This window comes from Desmodus rotundus, chromosome 1, assembly GCF_022682495.2.
Source record: "Desmodus rotundus isolate HL8 chromosome 1, HLdesRot8A.1, whole genome shotgun sequence".
Classification (NCBI taxonomy): Eukaryota; Metazoa; Chordata; class Mammalia; order Chiroptera; family Phyllostomidae; genus Desmodus; species Desmodus rotundus.
Window position 1 is genome coordinate 18,519,014 of NC_071387.1, and position 26,355 is coordinate 18,545,368.

At 34.0% G+C, this 26,355-nt stretch overlaps 1 protein-coding gene across 5 annotated transcripts in view; it reads left to right on the top strand.

The window, feature by feature from the left end:
• Positions 1–26,355, top strand: part of PTBP3 (polypyrimidine tract binding protein 3) — a 93,966-nt gene that overhangs the window by 36,539 nt on the left and 31,072 nt on the right. For all 5 annotated transcript variants that reach the window (XM_024562059.3, XM_024562060.3, XM_024562061.3 and 2 more), the window contains 5 exons: positions 3,599–3,768; positions 6,914–7,060; positions 15,996–16,160; positions 23,395–23,505; positions 24,993–25,167. In XM_024562059.3, coding sequence (XP_024417827.2) covers positions 3,599–3,768; positions 6,914–7,060; positions 15,996–16,160; positions 23,395–23,505; positions 24,993–25,167 — 768 coding nt within the window. The remainder of the gene's footprint in view (positions 1–3,598; positions 3,769–6,913; positions 7,061–15,995; positions 16,161–23,394; positions 23,506–24,992; positions 25,168–26,355) is intronic.

Genomic DNA, 26,355 nt, shown 5'->3' on the forward strand with positions numbered 1-26,355 from the left:
GTCTGTGTGTGGCCCCTTTAAGGTGAACTGCCTGGGATTCCAGCAGTTTCTGTCTTCCACAGTCTCAGTCTGTGCTGGTTTTTACAGCCAGAAGTTATGGAGAATTATCTTCCTGGCACTGGAACCCTGGGCTGGGGGGCTAATATGGGGCTGGGATGCCTTGTTCCTGAGATACCCTCACAATTTTTATCTGCCACATGTGGGTGTGAGACAAGCGTTTGTCTTTGCCTCTCCTGTCAGTCTTTATGTGGTTTCTTCTTTAATTCCAAAGTTGTAGGATTTCCATTTAGCTCAATTTCTGACGGTTCTGAATGCTGGTGGTCCTATAGTTTAATTATATTTTTGATTTGGTTGTGCAGGATGGTGAGCCATGTTTACTCATGCTGCCATTTTGACCAGAAGTTCAACTTCGATACTTTAAAGGAATAAAACATTCTATTTCTCACAATGTTTACCAATCAAAAATTGCCAAATATTGCCCTTACTGGTGTGGCTCAGTGGGTTGGACATTATCCTGCAAACCAAAAACATCACCAGTTCAATTCCCCATCAGGGCACATGCCTAGATTACAGGCCAGGTTCCCAGTTGGGGTTGTGTGAGAGGCAACTGTTCGATGTTTCTCTCCCTTTCTCCCGCCTTTCATTTTCTCTAGAGTTGAATAAATACAATCTTTTTGAAAATACTGCCAAATAATGTAAAGAACCACTAAATTGTAAACCATAATCCAGAGAAAACTCAGTCAACAGAAACAGACCTAGAAAATGACAGAGAAGGTTGAATTAGCAAATTTGTTTGGACTTTGAAAGTTATTAAAAGTATGTTCAAAGATTTAAAGCAAAATATTGTCATAACAAGGAGAAAAATGAGACGAAGTCAAATAGGTATTCTAAAGATAAAAATTTAATGTCTGAATACAATACCTGGCATGGCATTAACAGCACATTATATTCTGCAGAAGTGATGAGTGGATTTGAAGAGAGCAATAGAAGCTAAAACAGAGACCAAAAAAAAAAAGACTGAAAAAGAAATGAAAGAGCTTTAGTAACCTGTAGAACAATATCAAGCGGTCTACATGTACATACATACAAGTGAAGTCCCAGAGAAAAAGTTGGGGGTGGGGAAGCAGAAATATACCTGAAGAAATAATGACTAAAAATATTTTAAATATGGTAGAAACTATAAATGCACATATCCAAAAAGTTCAAAGAACCGCAAGCAGGATAAACACATCAAAAACCACACCAAGGCTCACCATAATCAAATTGCTGAAAACCAGGAATGTAGAACAAATCTTAAAAGTAGCCAGAGTTTTCATAGGAAGAATGATGAGAGATTTCTTGCCCAAAAGTACATGCCAGAAGACAGTGGAGCATCATTAAAGTGTTGAAAATAAATTCAATCAACCTGGAATTCGTTGAAAAAGCTTTCCTTGGGGCATACAAGAGCTGAGAGCATTTGTTAGTAACATACTTTCATTTTATGAAATAGTAAAGGAAATTCTTCACACGTGAGGAAAATAATACCAGGTGGAAACTTGGGTCTACCAAAAGTGGTAATTATGTACATACATGACTTTCCTTTCTCATAGTTTTTCTTGTTAATTTAAAAGATAATTGAGGGAGGATTCTGGAAAGATAGCAAGATAAGAAGCACCAGGAATGTGACTTCCTGTGTAGAAAACAGTTGCATTGCCAGAATCTGTAACTAATTTGGAACTCTTAAGTGATTTGAAGGCTTGCAAGTTCCAGGGATAGACTTGGAAGGTAAATTATGGTTAATTTTAAGCTCTTAGCACAGTAGCAGCTACACTCCCCCACCCCCAGGCACATGGCAGGCAGCTGTGTCTCTATTCCATGAGCAGCTTATAAACAGCCTGTGGTAGCTGGGGTGGGCAAAAAGGACCTTGTCCTTTAAGTTCTCTGATAGGTAACTGCTTCATCCGATCAAATCGTTGCCAACAAAGAGGCAGGCAGCCTCTGCATCTCCCCCTATTGCAAGCCACGTTGCACTCCCCACCAAGTGACTATCAGGAGATACAAAGAGCCAGTGCTCTTCTTCCCCTACTTCTTTGTTTTTATTCCCTTTTGGGAGCCAGGCATTAAAGACTAGGACATTAAAAAACAATTGCATCCATAGGGAAAATCAGAAAGTGGTCATGCATGCCCAGGAAAATGCTCAGGAGAAACCTGAGGAGACCTTAAATTTACACCCCAGGCTCATCCTTGGCACAGAGACAGCCTACAATTATATATTTTTTTAAAAAAGACAATAAATAAAAATAACAGCACCCTGAAAGTCCTCGGGGAAGGGGAAGAATCTGATATCCAGAGTTACCACATCCCCAAATTTGATGAAAAACATGAATAAACTCATAAATATCCAAGAAGCTTAGTGAACTGCAAGCAAGATGAACTCAATGAGACCCCCACTGAAACACGCTATAAGCAAACATTCAAAAGACAAAGAATCTTGAAAGCAAGAGAAGATCTGCTTGTCACAGACAAGGGATCCTTAGTAAGAATAAGGACAGATTTTTCATCAAGAACTTTAGGGGCCATCGTGCAGTTGGCCAGTGTATTCAAAGTTCTAAAAGAATAAAACAGTCAACCTGTCAAAGAATCCTATGTTTGGCATAACTGTCACTTCAAAGGTATTTTTGTTTTTTATGCTCTTTTTAGTTTAAATAAATTGAATTTTTAAAAAGAAATTAGACAAATTATGTGTAACACATTAGACTCTTAAAGTCAAGTCACTGATTTAAAAAAGAAAAGTGATGGTAGAGAAATTAAGACATTCCAAGATAAAAGCTGAAGGAGTTTGTTATCATTAGCCCTGTCCTACAGGAAATACTCAAGGGAATTCTTTAGGATGAAAAAAAGGACACTAGACAGTAAGTAAAAAGCATACAGAAATTAAAGATCTTAATGAAGATAAAATGCACAGGCAATTATAAAAACTAGTATTCTAACAATGGTTTATAACGCCACTTTTTTCTGCACAATTTAAGAGACTAATACTGTTTCTAAATTATTAATGTAAAGGTTTTCAAGTGGCTTGGTTTGTAACTTCACATTATTTAGGAGATGCATGAATTTAAAAGAATTATTAGCTTGTAGTTTGTATTTCCAGACACAATATATAAAGATGTAATTTTGTGACATCAACAACAGAATAGGGTAAGGACAGGGCTTACTTTAAGTGACTGCTCTTAAGTTAAATCAACACTATGCATCTTAAATTTACCAGTCTACTGTCAAATAATATAAGACCTAGGTATAATGTAAGAACTTTTCTATTTTCCTTTGTGTTACTGTCATACAGGTTACATTTCATATAATACTATAACCCCCAAAGTATTTTACTACTGTAACATGTTATTATTTTATATAATACTGCTGTAAGTAGTCATTTATCTTTTATTTCCTATAAATAGTCAATTATCTTTTCTTTTTGCATCTTGTTTTATTCATGTAATGGATTTTGCAGAGCTTTTCACAGAGAGCACTCTCCTTGGAGGATCAAATGTGACAATGTGGTTAATGTAGTAGGTCAACCAAAATTAGTTTCAGTAATTTTTTTAAAATCTTATTTTTTTAGCTAATGGGAATGACAACAAGAAATTTAAAGGAGATAGACCTCCCTCTTCGCCTTCTCGTGTTCTCCATCTTCGCAAAATTCCAAGTGATGCCACCGAAGCAGAAGTTATATCATTAGGTCTACCATTTGGCAAAGTGACTAATCTTTTGATGTTGAAAGGAAAAAGCCAGGTATGTAATGTGTAAAGATAGGGCTATTTCTGAGTGTTAGTGTTAAAGATTATTTTTATTTTCTTGAACTTTTCTGTATTTTCTCAACTTCCTTCTGTTTGAAGTAGTTTTTAAATTGTAAAGGTTTTTTGTATGACAGGAAGCAACAAACAAAAATATTAACACAGGAAACAGGATTATCTCTTATTGACTGGTCTTTTTCCTCCTTAATAAAAAACATTTTATATTTTTAATTGCAAAATGGTTTATGAAAATATCCTATGATTATCAGAATTCCCTGACAGAAAGAGAGAATAAATTGCACCTCATTAGTCAAATTACAGAACATACAAGTTTTCCAAAGTCTACATATAAATTTTTAGTATATTTTAGTTGTAGAATTAATATGTAGCTTCTTTAATAATTTAAAAGAGACTGTAAGAGGGTCTTCATTTCAGATGTTAATAGGTTTTTCTTAAGATGAATAAGGAAACTTGCTTTTGCTGTGATCATGACAAAAATATAATACTTGTCATATTTATTTGAATAATTGCATGCTTTTTTGTTCCAGCTCAGACCCCCCCAATGAGATGAATTTTTTTAGTTCTAGTTTTCAGTTGTCCTGAAAATCTTCTACTACTGAGCACTGCTTCAAAGGAGAGGACAAATCTAGGCACCAGACACTGTGTAGTACGTGTGATAAGTCCCTGTGTTTCTTTCACTTTTCATAAATAAAATTTAAGAATCACATTTTAAATATATTTCTAAATAAATTGATTAGTATTAGACTTGCTAGAGACTGAATGATGATGTCTGATTCAGTTCCATATCTTTAGTAAACTAGAAACTAACATTTCTGTTTAATTCGGGTGAGGTTATTAATCTGTAAAATAAATAACCTGTGATAGTATTCAGCTCATGTTGTGTCTATACACTTATCTTACATCTCTTGGAGATAGTACATGTACTAAGATTTTTATTTTAACACAGTTGCCTCTGTTAAGAATAGTAGGTTTGCATAGTTTGAAAAGAGCCAATGTGGCCATGTCTAATGATGTAAGATGTGTAACAGCCTTGTATCATGTATATTATCATGTTTCTGTAGTATATCCTACACTTCATTGCAAATGTCTGTGAGAGGCAGCAGGCAATGTCATACTTTCCTTTGTCTCTGCTATTGGGTCTGGATTTATATTTGTCAGTAGTACTAATTGACTGTTATCTTGATTGCTTGTCCTTTGATCATAAATTCTGTTTGAAAAATATCTTGTTAGTAGTATACTTCATTCAACAAGAGATTCTGATGTAAGTCACTAGAACTACTTTTAGGCATCTTTCCCTTAGTACTTGGAGGTAGGGTGTTGAGAGCATGAAGGAAATTTTTATCAGCCTTTCTATGAGTACTGACTTGATTTTCTTTCCACCCACATAATGAAAATTGATTCTTCTGAATGGGTACTTGAGAAAAACAGAAATAAAACCTTTACTGGATGCCATGTGGAAAAATTATTTTCACATGTGAATTCTTAGATTGTATATATTTTCAGGAAAAAACTTCCTATGACAAGAATTATATACTATTTCAAATACATTGTGCAATGTGTGACTGATATTAAACATTGAGTTAATTCTTAACATGTAGTAAAGTTTGCAGAAAAGAGACCCTCTTCCCACATAGTGAATATTATTAAAATACAGTTTACAATTTTTTTATTGGGGAGACGGTTAAAATCAGGATAGGAAATGTTGCCATAGCTATTTTTACCTTGATCACTTTTATTCTCCTCTCTTAGAAATGTTAGAAAAAGTGTATTACTGAAACAATTGGATAGTGGATTTATACCACCTTTTAGATGGTATAAATGACTCAAAGTGTATTTTATTTCTTGAAGATAGAGGAATTTTGTTTGTTCATTGTGAATCAATTAATTAATGTTATTTAATCCACTGTTGTATGGCTCATATTACTACTTAATAGAATGTTTTTATTAGTTCATTTAGTCAATTCAGTTGTGACATTTGATTAATTCATTTATGCGTCATATTTAACATTTGTGAAGTTAATACTTCTTTGCCTGGAATATTTGCCAAATGGAAACTCTTGCCAAGTAAGGTAACTATAAACAAAGAAAGTTCAATTTATAGATACTTATATTTGCTGTGTTCAGTAAACTTTGTTGTTAAAATACATATTTTTTATAAATAAATTATAAATGTTTTATACATAATTTGAATTGGTTACTATGTGCTTGCCAATTAAATGCTCGGTTGTAGTAAAAAAAAGAATTGAATTGTCTAACTAGAAATTTGCATTGATTTGGATCCAGGATTCTTCCTGCATTTTAAATTTGTGATATTCTTAAGGTAAGGTTCTGAGTGTTCAGAGTGGTTAGTGTATGTCTATATTTTATCTTCCTAATTAACCATTAAGATAGGTGGCAAAACCTGGCACCTTAAAGCTTTACAAGTGTCTTGTTCCTGTAATAGAAGTTATGGGAGTCTTGATAGCCAAAAGAAGCCATATATAGAATAAGTTATAAATACCAAGGTGAGTTTTCCATCTTAGATCATCCTGTGTTACTCTGCAAATATCTAATATTAATCCATCATTACAGGTATTTAAAAATTGTTATTTGAATAACTGATCAATATTGACTTAATATAGGAAGTTCTATTTTCCTAATATGAACAATTGAGCCTCTGCTCCTGAATGCACTATTTAATTGTATTCACAAACAGCTGTTTTACAAAAAGGTAAAGAAGAACAAATCATTATGCCTCATCACTGTTGGAGAATTTTTAGGAAAGAACTGTTAAATCCCAGCTTCTAAAAGCATCCATTTACAGTGGTGATGCACACATTTGTTTTTGTCTTTTTAATTATTTCTAGATTTAGGAGAACATAAAGAGAAAAACCAAAAACCACATGAAATCATTTAATCAACTGGCAGTTTCTTAATCCCAAATCCTTTACTGAACTCAACTTTTCAGATATTCCCAATTAATGTCAATGATGCACATTGAGGCAAAAATTTTTCATTCCCTTGGGGGCTGTATTATTTAGATTGAGAATGAATGAGTTTAGAGCAAGCTAGAATGACAAGAGAGTTCTTAGCTGTATTTCAAAAGCATGAGCTTTCACTTTACCTTTTTGTGTTTATTGCAGGCTTTCTTAGAAATGGCTTCCGAGGAAGCTGCTATTACTATGGTGAATTATTACACTCCTGTTACTCCTCATCTTCGAAGCCAGCCTATTTTTATTCAGTATTCCAATCACAGAGAACTTAAGACTGACAATCTACCTAATCAAGCTGTAAGTATTGACATTTTTTAAAAGTTATAAAAGCATATGGTATAATAGCTTAAAATTAATTTTTTGTGTTTCAGAGGGGAAAAAAGGTGTTCTTTTAGATTTTAGGATGGTTTATTAGTAAAGATTTTATATGTAAATTCTAACCTAAAAGCTTAAATACCAGAAAATAAAGCCATTTAGAAATATGAAGTTTGAGGTTAAGGTGTTAAAAATGGCAAACATTTAGTTTTTTCTTGAAACTGTTTTCATGAGGAAAAAAAAGAAACTTAAAATTGTTATATATCTCTTAAAATCTTAGTTTTAAAAGGAACTTTAAAAGTCAGTCCTTTTTACTGAATATATGACAAAGGCATTAAGAAGTCGAGTGATGCTTCTATTGTGATGTTAAGTAACTGAACTTAAGATGTTGATAAGAATTTGTGTAGATATGTTCATTAAATGATTTGTGACTTCAAGGTGAATGTGGAATATTGAATACCAATATTTCTTATCTATTAACCAGTTTTTATTATGGTGTAGTTCATGCTGAATCTTTTGTCTCTCCAGGTTGATTTTTTAAGTAGTTAAAATACTAATTTGAAGTTACTTAAGGGTAGAAAACATTTATTGACAAAACAAGTAACATTTTAAGACTTTTTTTTATTATGTTAAGAGCATGTTTGGCCCCTGTACTCTTTAGGTGGAAGAACTCCTCCAGCTCTTTGATTCTGTGTTGAAAGTTATTTGTAATGCAAGCTGCTGAATTTAAATGATAATTTTCCACATTATTTTTTAAAAGTTTCTATTTCCTACATATAATCCTTAATTTGTTCTAAGAAATACTAGTGTCATATATAAACTGTGTAAACCTAGGAGTAAGTGAAATAAATATTAGATTTTTTAAATAGTCTAGACTTTTTAAAATGAAAAATTGCCTTATAAATTACAAATAGGGTATATGCTCATGGGAAGACATTCAAACAAGCAATTCAGAAAAATTAAGAAACAAAACAAAACAAAAAAACAATTTAGTTATCCAGAGATAACTGACATTTTGATGTATGCCCCTTCTCTATTCAGGTATATTATCTATGTATATAGTTTTTTTTTTAAATATATTTATTGATTATGCTATTACAGTTGTCCCATTTCCCCCCCCCCCTCACTCCAGTGTATATAGTTTTACACCAAAGGAACTCTGATGTTTTGAAAGCTCTGTCATACATTGTCTCATGAAAACAAATACAGAATTAATTTATAATTTTTAAATGCACAATATTCCCTTTTACAGAACAGCCATAACTTACCCAATTTTTTTTTTATAATAGACAATGAGATTGTTTCCAGTGTTAGGCTTTTACAAATAGCATTACAGTAACATTCTTATATGTCTTAGCACACTTGCAGCATTATCTTACTAGTTTACATTTCTAGCAGCAAAACTGCTGGGACTAAGCATATGCATATTTTATATTTTTATATATGTTGTATGATTGCTTTCTGTAAAGATTATGTGCCTGCTTAGGATGCCACTGATAATGTATGAGCAGTTTTCCTGTCTTTGTTAATATGATAGGTGAGAAATTATATCTTCTTGTTTATTTATTTCTATTTGGTAACTTACAACGTATTTATAGTGAATTCTGTTAATGTGGGTTTTTACCATTTTAACCATTTTTTAAAAAGATTTTACTTATTTATTTTTAGACAGGGGAAGGGAGGGAGAAAGAAAGGGAAAGAAGCATCAGTGTGTGGTTGCCTCTCGCCTGCCCCCTACTGGGACCCTGGCCCCCAACCAGGCATGTGCCCTGATTGGGAATCAAACCAATGACCCTGTGGTTCACAGGCCAACGCTTAATGCACTGAGCCACACCAGCCAGGGTCATTTTAACCATTTTTAAAGTATGCTGTTTAATGGCATTAAGTATATTCACATTGTGCAATCCGTCACTACCATCTGTCTTTAGAACTTATTTTCATCTTCTCAAACCGAATCTCTGTACCCATTAAACACTAACTTCCCATTCCTTTCTCCTCAGGGACCCTGGCAACCACCATTTTAGTTTGTCTCTTAGGAGTTTTGTCTGCTAGTAATACAGTTTTTAAAATATTTTCCTACAACAAATTTCTAAAGATTGCATTATAGTTTCTGATTTTGATACCATACTCATAAAGACCTAGCTTACTAAATTAAAAAAAATTACCTATATTCTCCTACTTTTATGTTTTAGTTGTTTGTATTTTAATATGTAAATCTTTCTTTTATTAGAAATATTTTGGGGGTAGAGAATTAAGGTTAGGCTTTTTTTGGTCTTTATTTTACCAGTTTCTCCTTGGTTATTTTTTTGATGACCTATTGTCCACATATGTGAAACATGTTCTTTGTCATGGTCTGGTTTTCTATAAACATGCTATGGCTACTTACAACATGCATATATACAGTTGCTAGGCATACCTGCATATTCTGCTTGCATGGCCTCAGTCTGCGTTCATGAGAGGGCTGCTCATGTGGTATGCACTACGTGTCTAATTTGGACTACCTTTTGGATTCCATTTTGTTCCAGTCCTGTAATAGTATCCCTCTGCCTTAATATATTTTACGGTCAGGCCCATTCTTTACTCTCTGTTTTTTGAAATTAATTGGTTAGTATATTTTGTTTATTTTTCCAGATATGTTAGAATTATTTTGATAACTTCTACCCCCAAAAATACATCATCGGAATTGAGTTGATTTTATAGATTGAATTTCAGATAATTAACATATTTACATTGCTTACTGATCCTTTTGAAGAGGAAGTTATATTTTGTTTCTTGTCTTTCAGTAGAGCTTTTAATTTTCTTTTATGTAAGTTGTGCAGTTTTCTCATTAGTGTGACTCCTAAATATGTTAGAATAAGTCTTGAAGAATAAATAAACAATTTAATAAAACTCTTAAAGACTGGATTATTCTAAAGGGAGACAGTAAGAAATCCCAGTTGCCTGGCAACTAAAGCCAGCCCAAATGACCTAGTTTATTCTTTGATAGCCTTGATTTCTTCCCAATACCCTTTCTACTATGTTACTTTTGTATAATTTTTATGCATTGATGTTTCATAAAATATAATTTCTCTTTTATTCAAAGTTCTACACCAAAGCTGAATTCAAAATTGAAGGTACCTATTTGCATATATAAAATGTTTCAGATGTCTTTTATTTTGATAGTTCTGGGAAGCTGATAAATTACTGTTTCATTCTATTTTGTTCTCTGAATAACAAGATATCCCAATGCACGTAACTTCTTTTCCAGCTTATGGACATACTTGCCAGAGGGTCAGGTGAATATTAAACATTTTTGTCCCTTGATTTAAACTAAAATTATAGACAAAAAATTTATATCATATTTTGAGGTATAGCATTTGAGAAATGGTTACATTAAGAGCAGCTGGTATTGTTTGTACAGGCAATTTTTCTTGACCTTGTGGGTAGAAGTTGATAAATCTTCAAAAGGCGACCATGGAAGGATTTTTCTTTAAAATAGTTTCCCTAAAGAGTCACCAAACTGAACACACAAAATCTGTGCATTTTATTGTATACTCATTTCCATCTCAATTTTAGAAATGTCTTCTTCACATAATCTAGGCATGTTTAAATTCTGTGTGAAGTATATTCCTCTCCCCTGCCTCAATAAAAATATTTGTTGGTATTTTGATCATACTGCTATTTCCTTTATTTATAGTTAGTGTTGTAATCATTCCGTAGAGTTTGTTGCTGAACATTTAAATATTATCCTGTAGTAGGAATTCTGCATTGCAATTTGTAGTATCAGAGTCACAGAAAACATTTATCGTTCCCTCCTCCTGACTTCTGTGTTTTTCTCAGAGAGTATGCCTCATTTTCATTTTTTTTACTTAAATGTTCTTTTGCCTAATTAAAAATGGAAACTATAGAGTCACTTATGGAATAGAGTTTTTTTTCCAGGTGTTAATTTCTCAGACTTTTGCTATCAAAAGCATTTCTTGCATGCCTGATATTCAGAGAGACCTTTGTACTCAGTACTCAATGACATACTTAATATAGAATATATTGAAAACTCCAGAATAATTAGGGCAATATATACAACGGCTTTTTATATTTCTCCACTATGATATGCCAAAGAGGAAGGAGTGAAGAGGAACAACAAAAACAGTAATACTAGCAGCTGCAAGCATATATGGAGAGAATTGCTTAATATAAAGAAGAAATAGAACTATTGGAGGTATAATGACATAAAGTCAGTGAAGTTAAGTTTACTTTTGTTTGTGCAGGCTTAATTTTGATAAGATTTAATCATCCTAATCTGGGAAGAAAGGGAACTTGTATTCCACGTAGAACCTCACTATGATGATGTTTTTTTCCTAGACAAATAAGTTTCAAAATAAAAAAACTCAGTTCTTCAGTTACACTAGGCAAATTTCAAGTGCTCACTAGCCACATTGCTAGTGACTATCAAATTGGACAGTGTAGATAGTGAACATTTCCATCATCACAGGAAATTTGGTTGGACAGCATTGTATTTTTATCTTCCATGTCTCTGCTCACCTTTGTGTGTGTGTATGTATGCAGTAGTTATAACTACTTTGATTCCTGTCTGCTCATTTTAACCCCTGTGTCAGTTCTGAGTCTTTTTTCATTGATTGACACCACCACCATCCCTCACCTAATTATGGGCTCAAAATGTTGGAAGTCTAAATCAATTTTCAAAGCTGTAAGAAGTAGAACCATAAAATCTTAACTGAAGAGCCCAGTATAAATAGCTGACATAAACTGCCATGTTTGAAGTGGGATGTTGGTCCTCACTGTTCCACGTATAATTGTCTTTCCAAGAGCATAGTTTTAAAAATCAGTGATATAAAATATTAAAGTTGTTCTCAAAGATGATGATGCTTTGGACATGGAGTGTTTGACAGTTATCAGCTTTACCTGATAACAGAAAAATTTGTATGTGGCATAAAAACACTATTAAAAGGTATACATAAAAGGCTTATGCAGTCATTTGTCACTTATTGACAGGGATATGTTCTGAGAAATGCTTCTTTAGGTGACTTGGTCATGGTGTGAATATCATAGGGTGCACTTACACAAACCTAGATGGTATAGCTTACTACACACCTAGGCTGTTTTTCCTAGGTTACAGTGTGGACAGCATGTTAATGTACTGAATGCTATAGATAATTGTAAAAATACTGTATAAAAGGTAAGAAATTGTTAAACCTGTATACGGCAGTTAACCATGAATGGAGTTGTAGGGACTGAAAGTTGGCTCTGGATGAGTCAGAGAGTGGTGAGTGAATATGAAGTCCTAGGACATTACTGTATGCCAGTGCAGACTTTATAAACACTGTACACTTTGGTAACACTAAATTTATAAAACAAAGTAAGATTAAATCAAGCACAAGAGAAAATTACGCAATCAAGAGACACAGTAAACCAGCAGTCCCCAACGTTTTTGGCACCAGGAAACGGTTTCATAGAAGACCAATTTTCCGGGGCGGGGGGCGGTCGGGGGGTAACAGCAGGCAGAGCTCAGGTGGTAATGCCAGCTAAGCTCTTCATTCTAGCTCGGCCTCACCTCCTGCTGTGTGCCCCCATTCCTAACCCTGGGGTTTGAGGACCCCTGCAGTAAACATTAGATATATGAAGCTGCTGCCAGCATAACATGGCATACTGTTTTATAGCAAGCTTTTTTTTTTTTTTAATAATAGAAAGAATGCATTCTAAGATAACAAAAAGTGTTGTGAATAGATAAACCGGTAGCATAGATGTTTATTATCATTATCTAGTATTATGTGCTGGTACATAATTGCATGTGCTATACTTTTATATGACTGCCAGCACACTAAGTTTGTTTATACCAGCATCTCCACATGTGAGTAACATGTTACAACTACAACATTGTGACCTTTAAGATGTCACTAAAAAATAGAAATTTTTCAACTCCCTTATAATCTTATGTGATAAGATTATATACATTGTGTGTGATACCTCCTTGACTTAACTTCGTCATGCACAGCATGACTGTGTATAAGTATAAAAACACAGGTCCAACTATTAAGCATACAGAAAGTAAAAAATGGCCAATTTTCAGAAAGATACTTATTTTAAATTTTAATGTTACATCAAAATGTTGGAAAACTACTTCTCTCACAGAGGGGTGGTATAAATTAAAATCATGAAAACAAAACATAAAAAATGCTCATTTAAAACAACATACAAAGTACTGTGATCTTTAGAATCTCAAGTAACACCATGTGAAAATGAAAGGAGCTACATTAAAGTGGTGGGGTTTCTCATTTTGTGGCATAAGCATTTTACTAATTATCAGCATTCTTAAGCAATAAGTATGGAACAAAAGATTGATGAAAATGTCCATTTAATTTCACTGATCATCACCATGCTTTTTTCCTCCAATTTTCTCTCCTTCACCTACTTCATTTTTTAAATAATGATTTTAAAATTTGAGACAATTACAAAATTAGAAAAGCATTGCTGATACAATACAAATAACTTCTGATTTCTTGAGGCATTTGAAAATTAATTGCTAATCTGGTCTGTCTTCATTGTGTAATAACATTTAGCATGTTTTTTTGCCTACAAACAGGGACATTTTCCTACACAGCCAGGATACAGGTCAAAATTAGGAAATTAAGCCCTGGCCAGTGTGGTTCAATTGATTAGGCTTCATCGCCCAAACTGAAGGGTCACAGGTTCACTTCCTGGTCAGGGCACATTCCTAGGTTACAGGTTAGGTACCTGGTCAGGGCACACACAAAAAACAAGTGATCAGTGTTTCTCTCTCACATCATGTTTTTCTTCCTTTCTTCCCCCCTCTCTAAAATCAATAAGCATGTCCTTGGGTGAGGATTTTTTAAAAATTGGAAATTAATATTGATACATTAGTTCCCTCCAATTCTCAGTCCCTATTCAAGTTTTGCCAGTAGTCCCATAATGTTTATTAGAGCAAAACAAATACTATTTATTCCAAATCACATGTTCTGTTTAGAAGTCACATTTTTCTTTGTCTCCTTTAATCTCAAACAGTTCTTCAGTTTTTCTTTCACTCTCAAGACCTTGACACTTGAAAGGTATAGGCAATTTATCTTTTAGTATGTCCCTCAGTTTGAGTTTGTCTGATGTTTTCTTGTGATTAGGTTCAGTGTATATATCTTTGACAGGAACACCATAGAAGTCATGTTCTTTTTTCTTCATTGCATCATACCAGGTGGGATATAATTTCAGTTTCTTGCATTACTGATGGTGTGCTTTCTGGTCACTTGGTTAGGCTGTTGTTGCCTGGCTGCGCCACTGTAAAGTTGGGACTTAGAAAGGGAGAAAGAAGAGTATTTGGGGAAAGGCACTTTAAGGCAGTGTAAATACACTGTTCCTTATCAGCTATCAGTTTACATCAGTATGAACTAAAGGTTTCCTATTTTATTTGCTAGACCATTATTGGGTTGGCCAAAAATTCTGTATGGTTTATCTGTAAAATAAGATACATTTTTCATTTTCACCAATACTTTATTGATTTGGATATTTGGAGTATGTCGGCTATCTCCCATGCAGTATAGTGTTGACTGTTCTCAGTTAATGCCTCAATTTGATCGCTATCAACTTCAACTGGTCTACCCTACGGTGGACCATTGTCCAGCGAGAAATCTCCAGCATGAAACTTCACGAACCATTTTTGATACATTTGATCAGTCATAGCACCTCCTCCATACAGTGCACAAATCTTTATTTTGCATTTCAGTTATGTTTTTACCTTTCTTGAAATAATAAAGCATAATATGCCAAAATGTTGCTTTTCTTCCATCTTCAGTATTCAAATGGGTACACAAGAATTCACCAATTTTGAGAGGATTTTGTTTTACATATACACTGATTGGATGGCTGTCACATACAGTCAGAATTGTTTCAAATGAAGTTAAAGACAACTAAGTGCTACTAAAGCCATCTTATGGGAAAAACCAAAGTAACTTTTTGGCCAACCCAGTGTTTGTTAAAATCATTATTACTGTGACTCTTTCAAATTGTCCTGTATTTAGCCAGTAGGACCCCCTTAGGGGTCCTTTTGGCATCTTCCTCATTCTTCAAACACTTCTTTGCATTGTAGGGAAAAAACCATAAAAACAAAAAGTTATACAGTCATCTGCTTTCCTTACTCTACATCTGGAACTAAACATTTTTTAGAGCACTATGGTTTCTTTTAGTGAAGCATGATATTTAGAAACTTGTCTATCTTCACCTGCTTAGGCTCTAACGTCCCATGCAAGGCTGTTTCTCTATTATTACCTTTTTACCCCACTCAGGTCCTCATAAACCTCTTGTTCACCATATTCAGACTGGCATTACCATACTGGCTACCCATCCCATCTGGACCCCTTACTGACTCTCCTGGACAAGTTACTCCCCTCTAGACCCCTTTCTTACCTTTCTCATGCTCCTCAGGTTCTGATATCTAGCAGTGAGCCACCCCTGCATAGAGACACCTTTCTTACCTTGTTTGGGCTCAGGTTCCCCTGGCTAGGAAGCTCTGCTACGTGGATGCTTTCCTCTATTGCTCAGGCCCTGCTGCTCTGTGTCAGGATGCCTTCTTACAGGGTTGCCCTCCTTACCTCCCTGAACCACTATAGCTCCTCTCCCCCATACTTAGATTTATCATATGCCACCCAAAGGCTGTATTTTTTAATTTAATCTTTATTGTATTTTTTTCATTTCTTCCAGTAAATTTAAGCAACTTATATATTGTGCCATCGTGATAAGAAAGCAAGTCTTTTGACTCTTTACTGATTATAAATTTAGGATATGTGCATCCAGAAAGAGTAGATATGTATATTTTTATTTAACTATATTACTTCATAGTGCTTTACCTTCACTAATTTTTAGGATTCATAGAATGCTTCTGTGTAACCAAAAGTTTTTATTTTGGATTGTTACTCAGAGAGCCCAAGCTGCACTGCAGGCCGTCAGTGCTGTCCAGTCGGGAAATCTGGCTCTTCCCGGAGCTCTTACCAATGAAGGAACGGTCCTACCTGGGCAGAGCCCTGTGCTCCGAATAATTATTGAAAACCTCTTTTACCCTGTTACTCTGGAAGTTCTTCATCAGGTAAGGATGAACACTCTTAAGTTTTTACATTGTTGATTTTGGTTGATAGATTTACATAATTCTTTAAAAATTTATCCCGTTTCATTCAAGAAGTAAGATCAATTAGAGAGAATTTTGATAATCCCCATTTTTTTTAACTTAAATACTTGATTTAAAAGGGTGTGTGAGACATTCTTCTTTATATCTAAGCATGAAAATGATTAAAGCATAGAATCCTATAAAAAGCCCTAAAATAAAGGTATACAATACCTCTGTGTGTAACATGGAAGTACCATGTTAAATACTGACTGATGCCCAACGTAGCTTTCATTGACTACCCATTTGTATGTCTAAACTGTCTTGATAAAAGACATCCTGCTGAATCATGGCCTACTATGAGTACATATTAGAATTTAAGGACTGGAAGGTCACCTCGTTGTATAATTTTATAGTGAATAAAACTGAGACTCAGATAATTGATGCATTGAATGTTGCAGAGAGTAATTGCAGAGCCAGTTAGAACTCAAGCCTCCTAATGTGAAGTCTAGAGTTTCATTTTATATGCTTGTTATTATTTTTACCTAATGCTCCATATATACTTATTCTCAAAATGTAACATACAAGTTAATTTGTAATCTGTATACATAAACATTTGGCATCTAGCCCAAAAACTCCAGTTACTTTTGTCCCTTTGAGTTACATATTGATTTGATTTCATTATACTTTCAATCGTTTATTAAAATACTGAAACATATTATTTGCTTAGTTTTACATCTGTATCTCAATATATATCGCCAATATAATGCCAGGCCATTCCACAATTACTTAAGTGTTTTTCTAATCTTTGTTTTTGTACTACTAAGTGAAGAGTCAAGGGGGCGGGGGGGGGGGGCGGTGCATGTGTATTTAAGAATTGAAATGCATCTTATCCTATTCTCACATTTTACAAATAAGGAAATAGAGGCCCTTAGAAGTTAAATTACATTTCCACAGTCACTGTACCAACTGGTGAGAGAGCTCAGATACATTTCCTAATACAGGTCCTGTGCTATGCATGTAGATGTCAGAATATGCCATTTATTAGGCCTACTGTGATCCCTTTGATAGTTTTCAGAGTATCATTTTCTTAAATATGCATTTGTGAAGCATGTCCTAGGGAGTGCTTTAACAGTGGTATCCACAGCCACTGTTGTTCCCTAAAAAGCTTCAGGAGTTGCTGAAGTGATTGGTTTCTTTGTTGTGGTGGATTTTCTTCTCTCCTTTTTATCCCACAAAGTGGCATGGAGCACTCCAGATCAAGGAGTGATTGCTTTGCTTTGCTTTTGGCTCTGTAACACTGTAGCTACTGCTAACTTACACTGTTTTACAAAGGATGTCCTTGCTACTTTGGCTCAACATTGCCATCTGTTGCAGTGAATTTAGTCAGGGTCATGTGGTCCTGTCCCATCATTCCATTTATCACCTCCCTGAGAGCAGTAACAAACCTTATTTCTCTCCTAAAAGATCATGGGGTCCTTCGAGTGAAGAGGAGTAATTCTGTGAATCCTCAGTAGTAACTTTCAGGTTCGGACTCTCAAGTACTCCCTTGTTTAATGTTCCTTTCCATTGTTGAAATCAAACCAAACTCCTGACCAGAGTCCTGAAGGCCCCCACATGCAGACCTTCTCCATCTCTTTGACCCTATGTCCTAACACTTCTCTGCTTATTTAGCACGCTGACTTTTATGGCCCTTTGACTCTCTCCCCTTCCCTCCAACTTATTCCTATCTTAGTCCACTTCTGTTTTGTATTTCTTAGGCTTGTAACACTCTTCACTGACAGTAGTCTCTTAACTTAATTCTACATCATTGAGTTTTCAGTCAAAGACCTCCCCAGTCTTTCTCTAATTACTTAACTAAGCCTTCTCCCCCTGGCACTCTTATCTCATTAGCCCGCTAAAGTGTGGTATAGCATAAGGGTCTGGAGCTGGTTTGATTTCCTGGCTTTATCACTTACTACCTCTAGAACCCCGGGCAAGTAACTTACCCCATCTATGTCTTTTACTTATTTATGTAATGGGGATGAATAAAGATGGTTTCTAATCCCTTCATTGTAAGTATTACATGAGTTAATACATTTAAAGCACTTAGAATAGTGCCTGCTACATATTAAGTGCTCAAGAAATTTTAGCTATAATATCAGATGCTAGTAAATTGCGCTGTAAGAAACTGATCTTTGCTTTTGTAGTCTTGTGGGTAAGATAATTTCATAAGTAGTAGCATAAATGCAGTGAATATTGAGATGTGGAAATACGTGGAAGTGTGGGGTTGCTTGCACCTGTTACAATTAATTACAGGATTATTTTATTTTCTTTGCTTAATAGTTGGCATTAACTAAACTGCTATAGAAGCTAGTGGTTTTTCCTTCAGCTTATGGTAAGGGGATTGAGAGTGATTGAGGTTGGGGTGGTGCTGTTTCAAACAAGGGATGTTAAGGCATTAGTTAGGTGTGTATGTGGTAGAATAATGGTCCAGTCAGAAAAAAGCAGCCAAGTGCAAAGTCATATTCATATTAGAACTTGGAAGTATACTTAATGTGTTTGGGTATCAGAAAGAAGGATGTCATTGTAGTGTAAAAAGTAGGAAAGCTATACATAAGAGGGGTCAGAGAAGCGGTTAGGAGCCAGATGATGTAAAGCCTTATAATCTTTAAACTGAGTAAGAGGGAAAAGCATTGGAGGATTTTGGGAAGAGGAGTACATTTATGTTTTAACAGAATCACTCTTGCTGTGTGATTCTGTGAGCTTAAGAGATGGTGGAGACCTGGATGAGGATATGGGCACTGGAAGTGATGATTATGGATATATTTAGAAGGATTTGCTGATGGGTTGAGTGAAGAAAAAGACGGTGTGTGAAGAAAAAGAGAGTAATCAAAAATGTCTTCTAGATTTTGGCTGTGAGGCTCTGGTAAAATAGAACTATTTATACTAAAACAGTAAAGACTTGGGCAGGAGTGGGAGGTGGGGCAGGAAACAAGAGTGCGTTTTGGACATGTCAAGTTTGAAATATCTAATAAACATCCAAATAGGAAGTGTTTAATAGACAGTTGGGAAATAAATTTGGATTGACATAAGAATGCAAGGCTGGGGATTTGGTAATCATCAGCATTTGAGTGATAATTTAAAGCCATTGGATTCTATGGCATCACCTAGAGAATATTTGTAGATAAAGAAGGCATTCTTTGATCATTACGTAAACTCAACCCTGCATACTAAAAATTTCTCTGTGCACTGAAGTAGTTCAAAATAATATTCTCATATAATCCATTATTTCCAAGTATTATTATATATGGTGTTATTTTATGAATGTCTGAGAGACGAATGTCTTCAGGATAAAGGATTGATCTTTCTGAATTGCAAAATAAAGATAAATAACTTGCAAAAATCAATTACTGTGATATTAAATAAAAGAAGCAATACTAGTAATATAAAATTCTGGTTAGTCTGTTTTGTTGGCTACAAAAATATAAGCAAGTTGTGGCCAATGTGTATGATATTTTAAAAAGTTCTAATATGAATATGCTTTTTGTAAGTGAATACTAGTGAACACTTTCGGTTTCTGTTAAGTTCTGCCTTAATAAAAATCACCCTGAAGATTAATTTTTTAATTTTAATTTTTTATTGTTATTCAATTACAGTTGTATTCCTTTTCTCCCCATCCCACCACCCCACCCCAACTGAACCCCCCTCCCTCCCCCACCTCCACCTTCCCCCTTGATTTTGTCCATGTGTCCTTTATAGTAGTTCCTCTAAAGATTAATTTTACCAGAATTTGATATTTAGTATTTTCTCAGTCCCATTTTAAAGTCTAAAAGATTATAATGTACAGGAGACATCAAGCGTTAAGTCTCTGTGTTTATGTTTATGACATCAAAATAAATATATTAGGGAAATGGAGTTAAGGGCCTTATAATCAGTAAAAATAAATTGAATATGTGAAGCTTTCACAAATGTTAATCTTTTGAAACCAAACATGTTGAAAATTTAGTATTTTGATAATTATGAAATAATGTTTAAAAAATCACACTTTGGGTATTCCTAGATGTTAGTGCTCATTTTTTAAAAAATACTTTTAAATTTTATTGTTGTTCAAGTACAGTTTTCTGCCTTTTCCCCGCACCTCTGCCCCCTACCTCAGCCATCCCCACCTCCCTCCCCTGATTCCATCTGCCCTTGGTTTTGTCCATGTGTCCTTCATAGTTGTTCCTGCAAACCCTTCACCCTTTTCCCCCCATTATTCCCTCCCTGCTTTATTTGAGTCTTTATTTTTATTCTGAAAAATTATTAGCAAAGAAAACTTAGAAAATAGAAATATATTGTTTTCTAGAAACAATGCTTTTTTCCATTTTTTGTGTCAGGGGGATAAATAGTAATGGAAGAAAATACAATTACAAAAAGAAAGAAAACATAAGCAACAACCCCCAAAATACCTTTTCTATAACAAGCAAGCTGATTTTTTTTTAATCTTTTTTTTAAGATTTTATTTATTTATTTTTAGAGAGAAGGGAAAGGAGAGAGGAAGAGAGGGAGAGAAATATCAATGTGTGGTTGCCTCTCACGTGGCCCCCACTGGGGACCTGGCCTGCAACCCAGGCATGTGCCCTGACTGGGAATCGAACCAGTGACCCTTTGATTCAAAGCCTGCGCTCAATCCACTGAGCTACACCAGCCAAGGCAGCAAGCTGATTTTTAACCTCATCATGTCTGTACATGTTAAAAGTATTCTCCTTATCAATTTTGAAAGGACTTTATCAGAATATAAGTAATGTTAAATGCAAAGCCATGACTGTGTTAAAGTAAATCTACTTAGAATAGATTTTATTTCAGGTTTGTAGATTGTTGATTTAAAACAATGTCTTAGAAATACAATAAAAAACATTTTGTAAAGATTTTTTACTCTCAGTTGTATCTAACATCTATGTTAGGAAGTTAATTTTGGAAGACAGAACACACACAAACATACAAACACACACCTGCATACTTGTACAAAAAATATGCAGATATTGCATAAATTTATGACAAAGGAGATGCCTCTGCCATTTAAATGAAAATGATGAGAGTAAAGGACATTTGAATTGTCTCATAAGTCCATGATAATATCTCTTTTATCTTTGTCAGATTATTAAATAAATAAAGGCAATTTGACAGCAAAAAAAGAAAGTATTCTTTTACACCAGTCAGTTGTTATAAAAATGGACTTTAGGTTATTTTATTTGGGGGGTGGTAAAATATAGATAAATAAATTTTACCATTTTTAACCATTTTTAAGTGTATAGTTCAGTGGCATTAGTAGTGAACACCATATATGTATCTCCAGACATTTTTCATCTTTCCATACTACAACTCCTGTACCCATTAAACAATAATTCCCCATTCCCCTCTTTTCTCCGCCCTTAGCAACCACAATTCTACTCTCTGTTTAGATGAATTTGACTTCTACTCATTTCCTCATACAAGTGGAATCATGCATCATTTGTCCTTTTGTGACTGGCTTATTTTAGTTCACATAATCTCTTCAAGGTATATCCATGTTATAGTGTGTATCAGAAGTTCCTTCCCTTTTAAGGCTAAATAATATTCCATTGTATGTATATACTACATTTTGTTTATCCATTCATTTGTGGATGGACACTGGGTTGCTTCCATCTTTTGACTGTTGTAAATAATACTACTATGAACATGGGGTACAAATACATCTTTGAGCCCTTGCTTTCAATCCTTTTGGGTATAATTCCCAGAAGTGGAATTGTTGGATCATATGATAATTCTATTTTTAAGGGGTTTTTTTTTGAAGGAGCACCATAATATTTTCCATAGTGACAGGGTTCCATTTCTCCACATCATTACCAACACTTGATAATTTCTGGTTTTTGTTTTGCTAATAGCTATTTTATTATTTTATTCAGGTTTGAAGTTCTATCTCATAGTTTATATTTGCATTTCTTTAATTTGTGATGTTGAGTATCTTTTCCTGTTTTTCTTGGCTGTTCAGTTAATCTTTTTTGTAGAAGTGTCCATTCAGGCTGTTTGCTCATTTTTAAATTGGGTTTTGTTGTTGTTGAGTTGTCATTTTATATATATCCTGGATATTAACTCTTTATCAGATATATGATTTGCAAATACTGTCTTTCATTTTCTAGGTTGCCCTTTCACTCTTTATACTGTTTATAGTGTTTTTTAATGCACAAAAGTTTTTAATTTTGATGTCAAATTTTTTTGTTGTTGTTGCCTTTGCTTTAGGATATTTTTTATTATTCTTTCTGATAATTAAAAAACAGGGCATTTGTCCTGTTAAGGACACTCAGACATAATATTTGATAATAGCAAATTCTTACCAGCATACAGAATAACTATCTTTTTACTCTTAGAAGCAGAAGGATAAGTTTCTAGCTCATTAAGATTCAAATTTAAGATAAGATGTGAGGGAAAAGCAAAATGCATTGTAGTAACCCTGCCCATGATCCTTTGTGTTGGTGAAGTATAACAGTATTGTAAGAGCATTGGTAACCAGAGATCTGTCAGGAGACCTTCCCTGCACTCTGTTTGTTCCTATTCTTCAAAGGCACTTCAGAGATGCTTTCCTTGACCACCCTTGCACCTTCCCAACTTGCATTCTGGTTTACTCTCATCCCTTTTTCTTAAATTCATAACACTTTTTTACGACCAGACATTGTTATTTATTTGCTCATATTTGCTCGTATGTCTTTTCTCGACATACAAGACTCTTGACTCTTGTTCGTTCACTTCTGACTTTCCAGTGCTCAGAACAGTGCTCTGTGAATATTTCATGAATTAATCAAGCAGTTTGTATTGAACGTTTTGTAGTTTCTATGTCTATAAAAATCTCGAGAAGTAGATGATGCTGGTTGTCAGGGTGAAATAGATGATCCACATGACTCACTTCCATTTATATACTTTTAACCCCATTATCTTATAACATTAATTTTTATTGTAGCCTCCTGATTTAGTATTGTGTCATTTTTGACATATAAAATAGGTTAAATATTTGAGTGCATATTGGTTTAGGTCCTGTTTTAAGCCATGCATGGGTGTTGAAACTTTAACATCTTAGGCTTGATTTAAGTTATTTTAGTACCAACAATTTTAATAGAGGAAATTATTTTTATTTAAAAATGGGATTCATGAATCAAGTTGTATTTATAAAGACATGTTAGTTTAACTTTTCCTTAAATTTAACCTAATGTGAACTTTTTTCCAGATATTTTCTAAATTTGGCACAGTCTTGAAAATTATCACCTTTACAAAGAATAATCAGTTTCAAGCCTTGCTTCAGTATGCTGACCCATTGAATGCACAATATGCCAAAATGGTAATTATTATCTTTTTTATTTTTCAAGTGTTAATCAGTCTTCAGTGATACCGAAGAAGCCATCATGTCTTCTCCCTTGCTCCAGTTTATCATGTATTTTTTAATTGTAGTAAAATATACATTTATAAAATTACCATTTTTAAATATACTGCTTCACATGCTCTTCTTTTACAGTGAGCTAAAAATTACTTCTTCATTCATATGAAATAGTTTCAAATCACCTATTATTTCTCAGATCTCTGGGACTTATTTCTGTTTGTTATATTTAAAGTCTAGAATTCAGCACAAGTACTCTTGATATAATCTGACTAATGAAGTAGAATTATCTTTGCCTTCGACCTTCATTTTTTTCTATTAAATTAGTCAAAGATTGATTTCACTATTTTTGCAACCGCATTCACTCTTGAATCTTGTGAAACTCTGAATTGGTGAAGATATTAAATCTCAGGAAATAGGTTGCTATCAATTCATAGTGGGGTTTTTTTGTTTTGTTTTGTTTTAGTGCATGAGTGTTTAACTTTTGACAAGATATAAAATTTCACATTCAGTTTAGTTATATCTGACCCATTTCCTAGTGAGATCTGACCTCAACCAGAATCTGTCTTATATCAGTATCTGAATTATTTCTAAATTCTTTCCAAAGATAGGGACAAGGTTTGTTGTACTTTTGTGTACCATATAGTGTCTAGCTCTTAATTAGAAATATAGCCTTTATATGTGCTGTTCCTTCTACTTCATATTTATATTATTTTGTGCCTTTATGATGGCATACTCACCAAATACAATTACAAGTTAGGGTATTTTGCATATTTGTGTATTTTTGTTTCATTTTTATGTGTCTTGCTTTCTGGTATCTATTTTTATAAGTTTGGGTATTTGTGGAGGTCATAAGTGGTTACAAATTTTTTTGTGAAGGGGAGGGATTACTAATCTTTGGTCTTATATCAGAATTGACTCCAAATTTCCCTCAGCTTATTATTCACAGTATTAAAAAATAAATTTACAAGAGAAGAAAAAACAGTAGATAATATTTCATATATTGTTCTGATAAGTATCACATAGGCTTTATTTCATCTTAATGTATATAAACTACATTAAAAAGAATAAAAATGAAATGCAAAATTAAAACATCTTTAAACATTTTCGTGGACAAAATAATCATAATAATAGCTAATACAATGTACAATCATGTGTAATAGTTTTCCAAGCCTTTACATTTCTCTTCTTCCACTTGGTCATAGCAGAGACAAGGTAGAAGATAGGGATTATCCTTATTTTACAGATGAGAAAACTGAGAGTTAGAGATTTTCTTTTTCTCTCTTAGGTACACAGAGTGACAGAGGTAAACGTAAATAAAGGTCTATGGTTTTTATATTCCAGTGCGCTCTGCTTTATATCTAATAGCCATTCTGTGTCAAAGTAGAGGCTACTTGATTTATTAGTGTTGTTGTCTTGCAAAATATCAGTCCCTTTCTTACATGCTTTAGGCTCTGGATGGCCAGAATATCTATAATGCATGCTGCACTCTGCGTATTGACTTCTCCAAGCTCACCAGCCTTAATGTGAAATATAATAATGACAAAAGCAGAGACTTCACTCGCTTAGACCTTCCTACTGGTGATGGCCATCCATCCCTTGAACCCCCTATGGCTGCTGCTTTTGGTGAGTAGTTCTGTTTTGAGTCACAAAGCAAGTGTTCTGAACTTATACGGTTTCATTTATTAATCCGTGTTATGTCAAGTTAGCCTTTCCTTCTTGGATTCTCTCAGGATTTCCAAAGGATAGCAAGGATCATAGAATGAAATGTGTCCATTATTTAGATTTTAATATTTGTAGATTCTATTAGTTTGGAAAACAAGTGAATATCTGAAATGAAAAATTACAGATTCTCTTTCTAACACAAATATTACTCATTCTTTATCAGCCATACAACCATTTGCTTCAAATCAGTAGTCTTGTACATATTAACATTAGTTTAAATATGTTGGTATTTTTAAAAAATTTTTTAATTTATTTTTAGAGAGAGGGGAAAGGAAGCAGAAAGAGAGGGAGAGAAGCATTGATGTGTGGTTGCCTCTCACATGCCCCCCACTAGGGGCTTGAGCTGGCCCACAACCCAGGCATGTGCCCTGACTGGGAATCGAACTGGCGACCCTGTGGTTTGCAGGCCATTGCTCAATCCACTAAGCCACACCAGCCAGGGCTAAATATGTTGGTTTATTAGCCAGCAAAATATTGGCTTAATTGCTCTTGAGAGAAATGCTTTTTTCTTTTTAAGTAGTGACAGTTTAAAACAAGAACCTAAATTAGTGGTATGTTCGTTCTTTATTCAAAGAACAGCATTTATCTTATTTTATTTTGTTTTGTTTTTTTAACATCTGAACTTCCATCTTTACCTTAAGTTTGTAGGAAGTTGTAGTTTTACATTATTAAAAATACAGTCTTCTGAATTGTCTCTGCAGATGTTGCTTTGAAGAGCTTCCTTTTATTTAAAAGTAGTTCTCAATGTATTGATACTTTTTGGTTTCATTTATTTTTAATTTTATTGTTGATTTTTTTTTAGAGAGAGAGGGGAAGGTGGATAGAGGGGAAAACCACCAGTTTGTTGTTCCATTTATTTATTCATTCATTGGTTGATTCTTGTATGTGCCCTGACCGAGATTGTATTTATACTTTTTAAATAAACCTTTAATGTTAAGGAAAAAGCAGTGGATGGCCCAGTTGGATATATCATTAGGTAAATGTATACTACTTTTTGATTTTGCACCTCTCAAAACGTGTGGTTTATATTTAGATAAACTATTAATTTTTATTACCCTTCATGATTGATTTTTATTTCCCAAATGACAA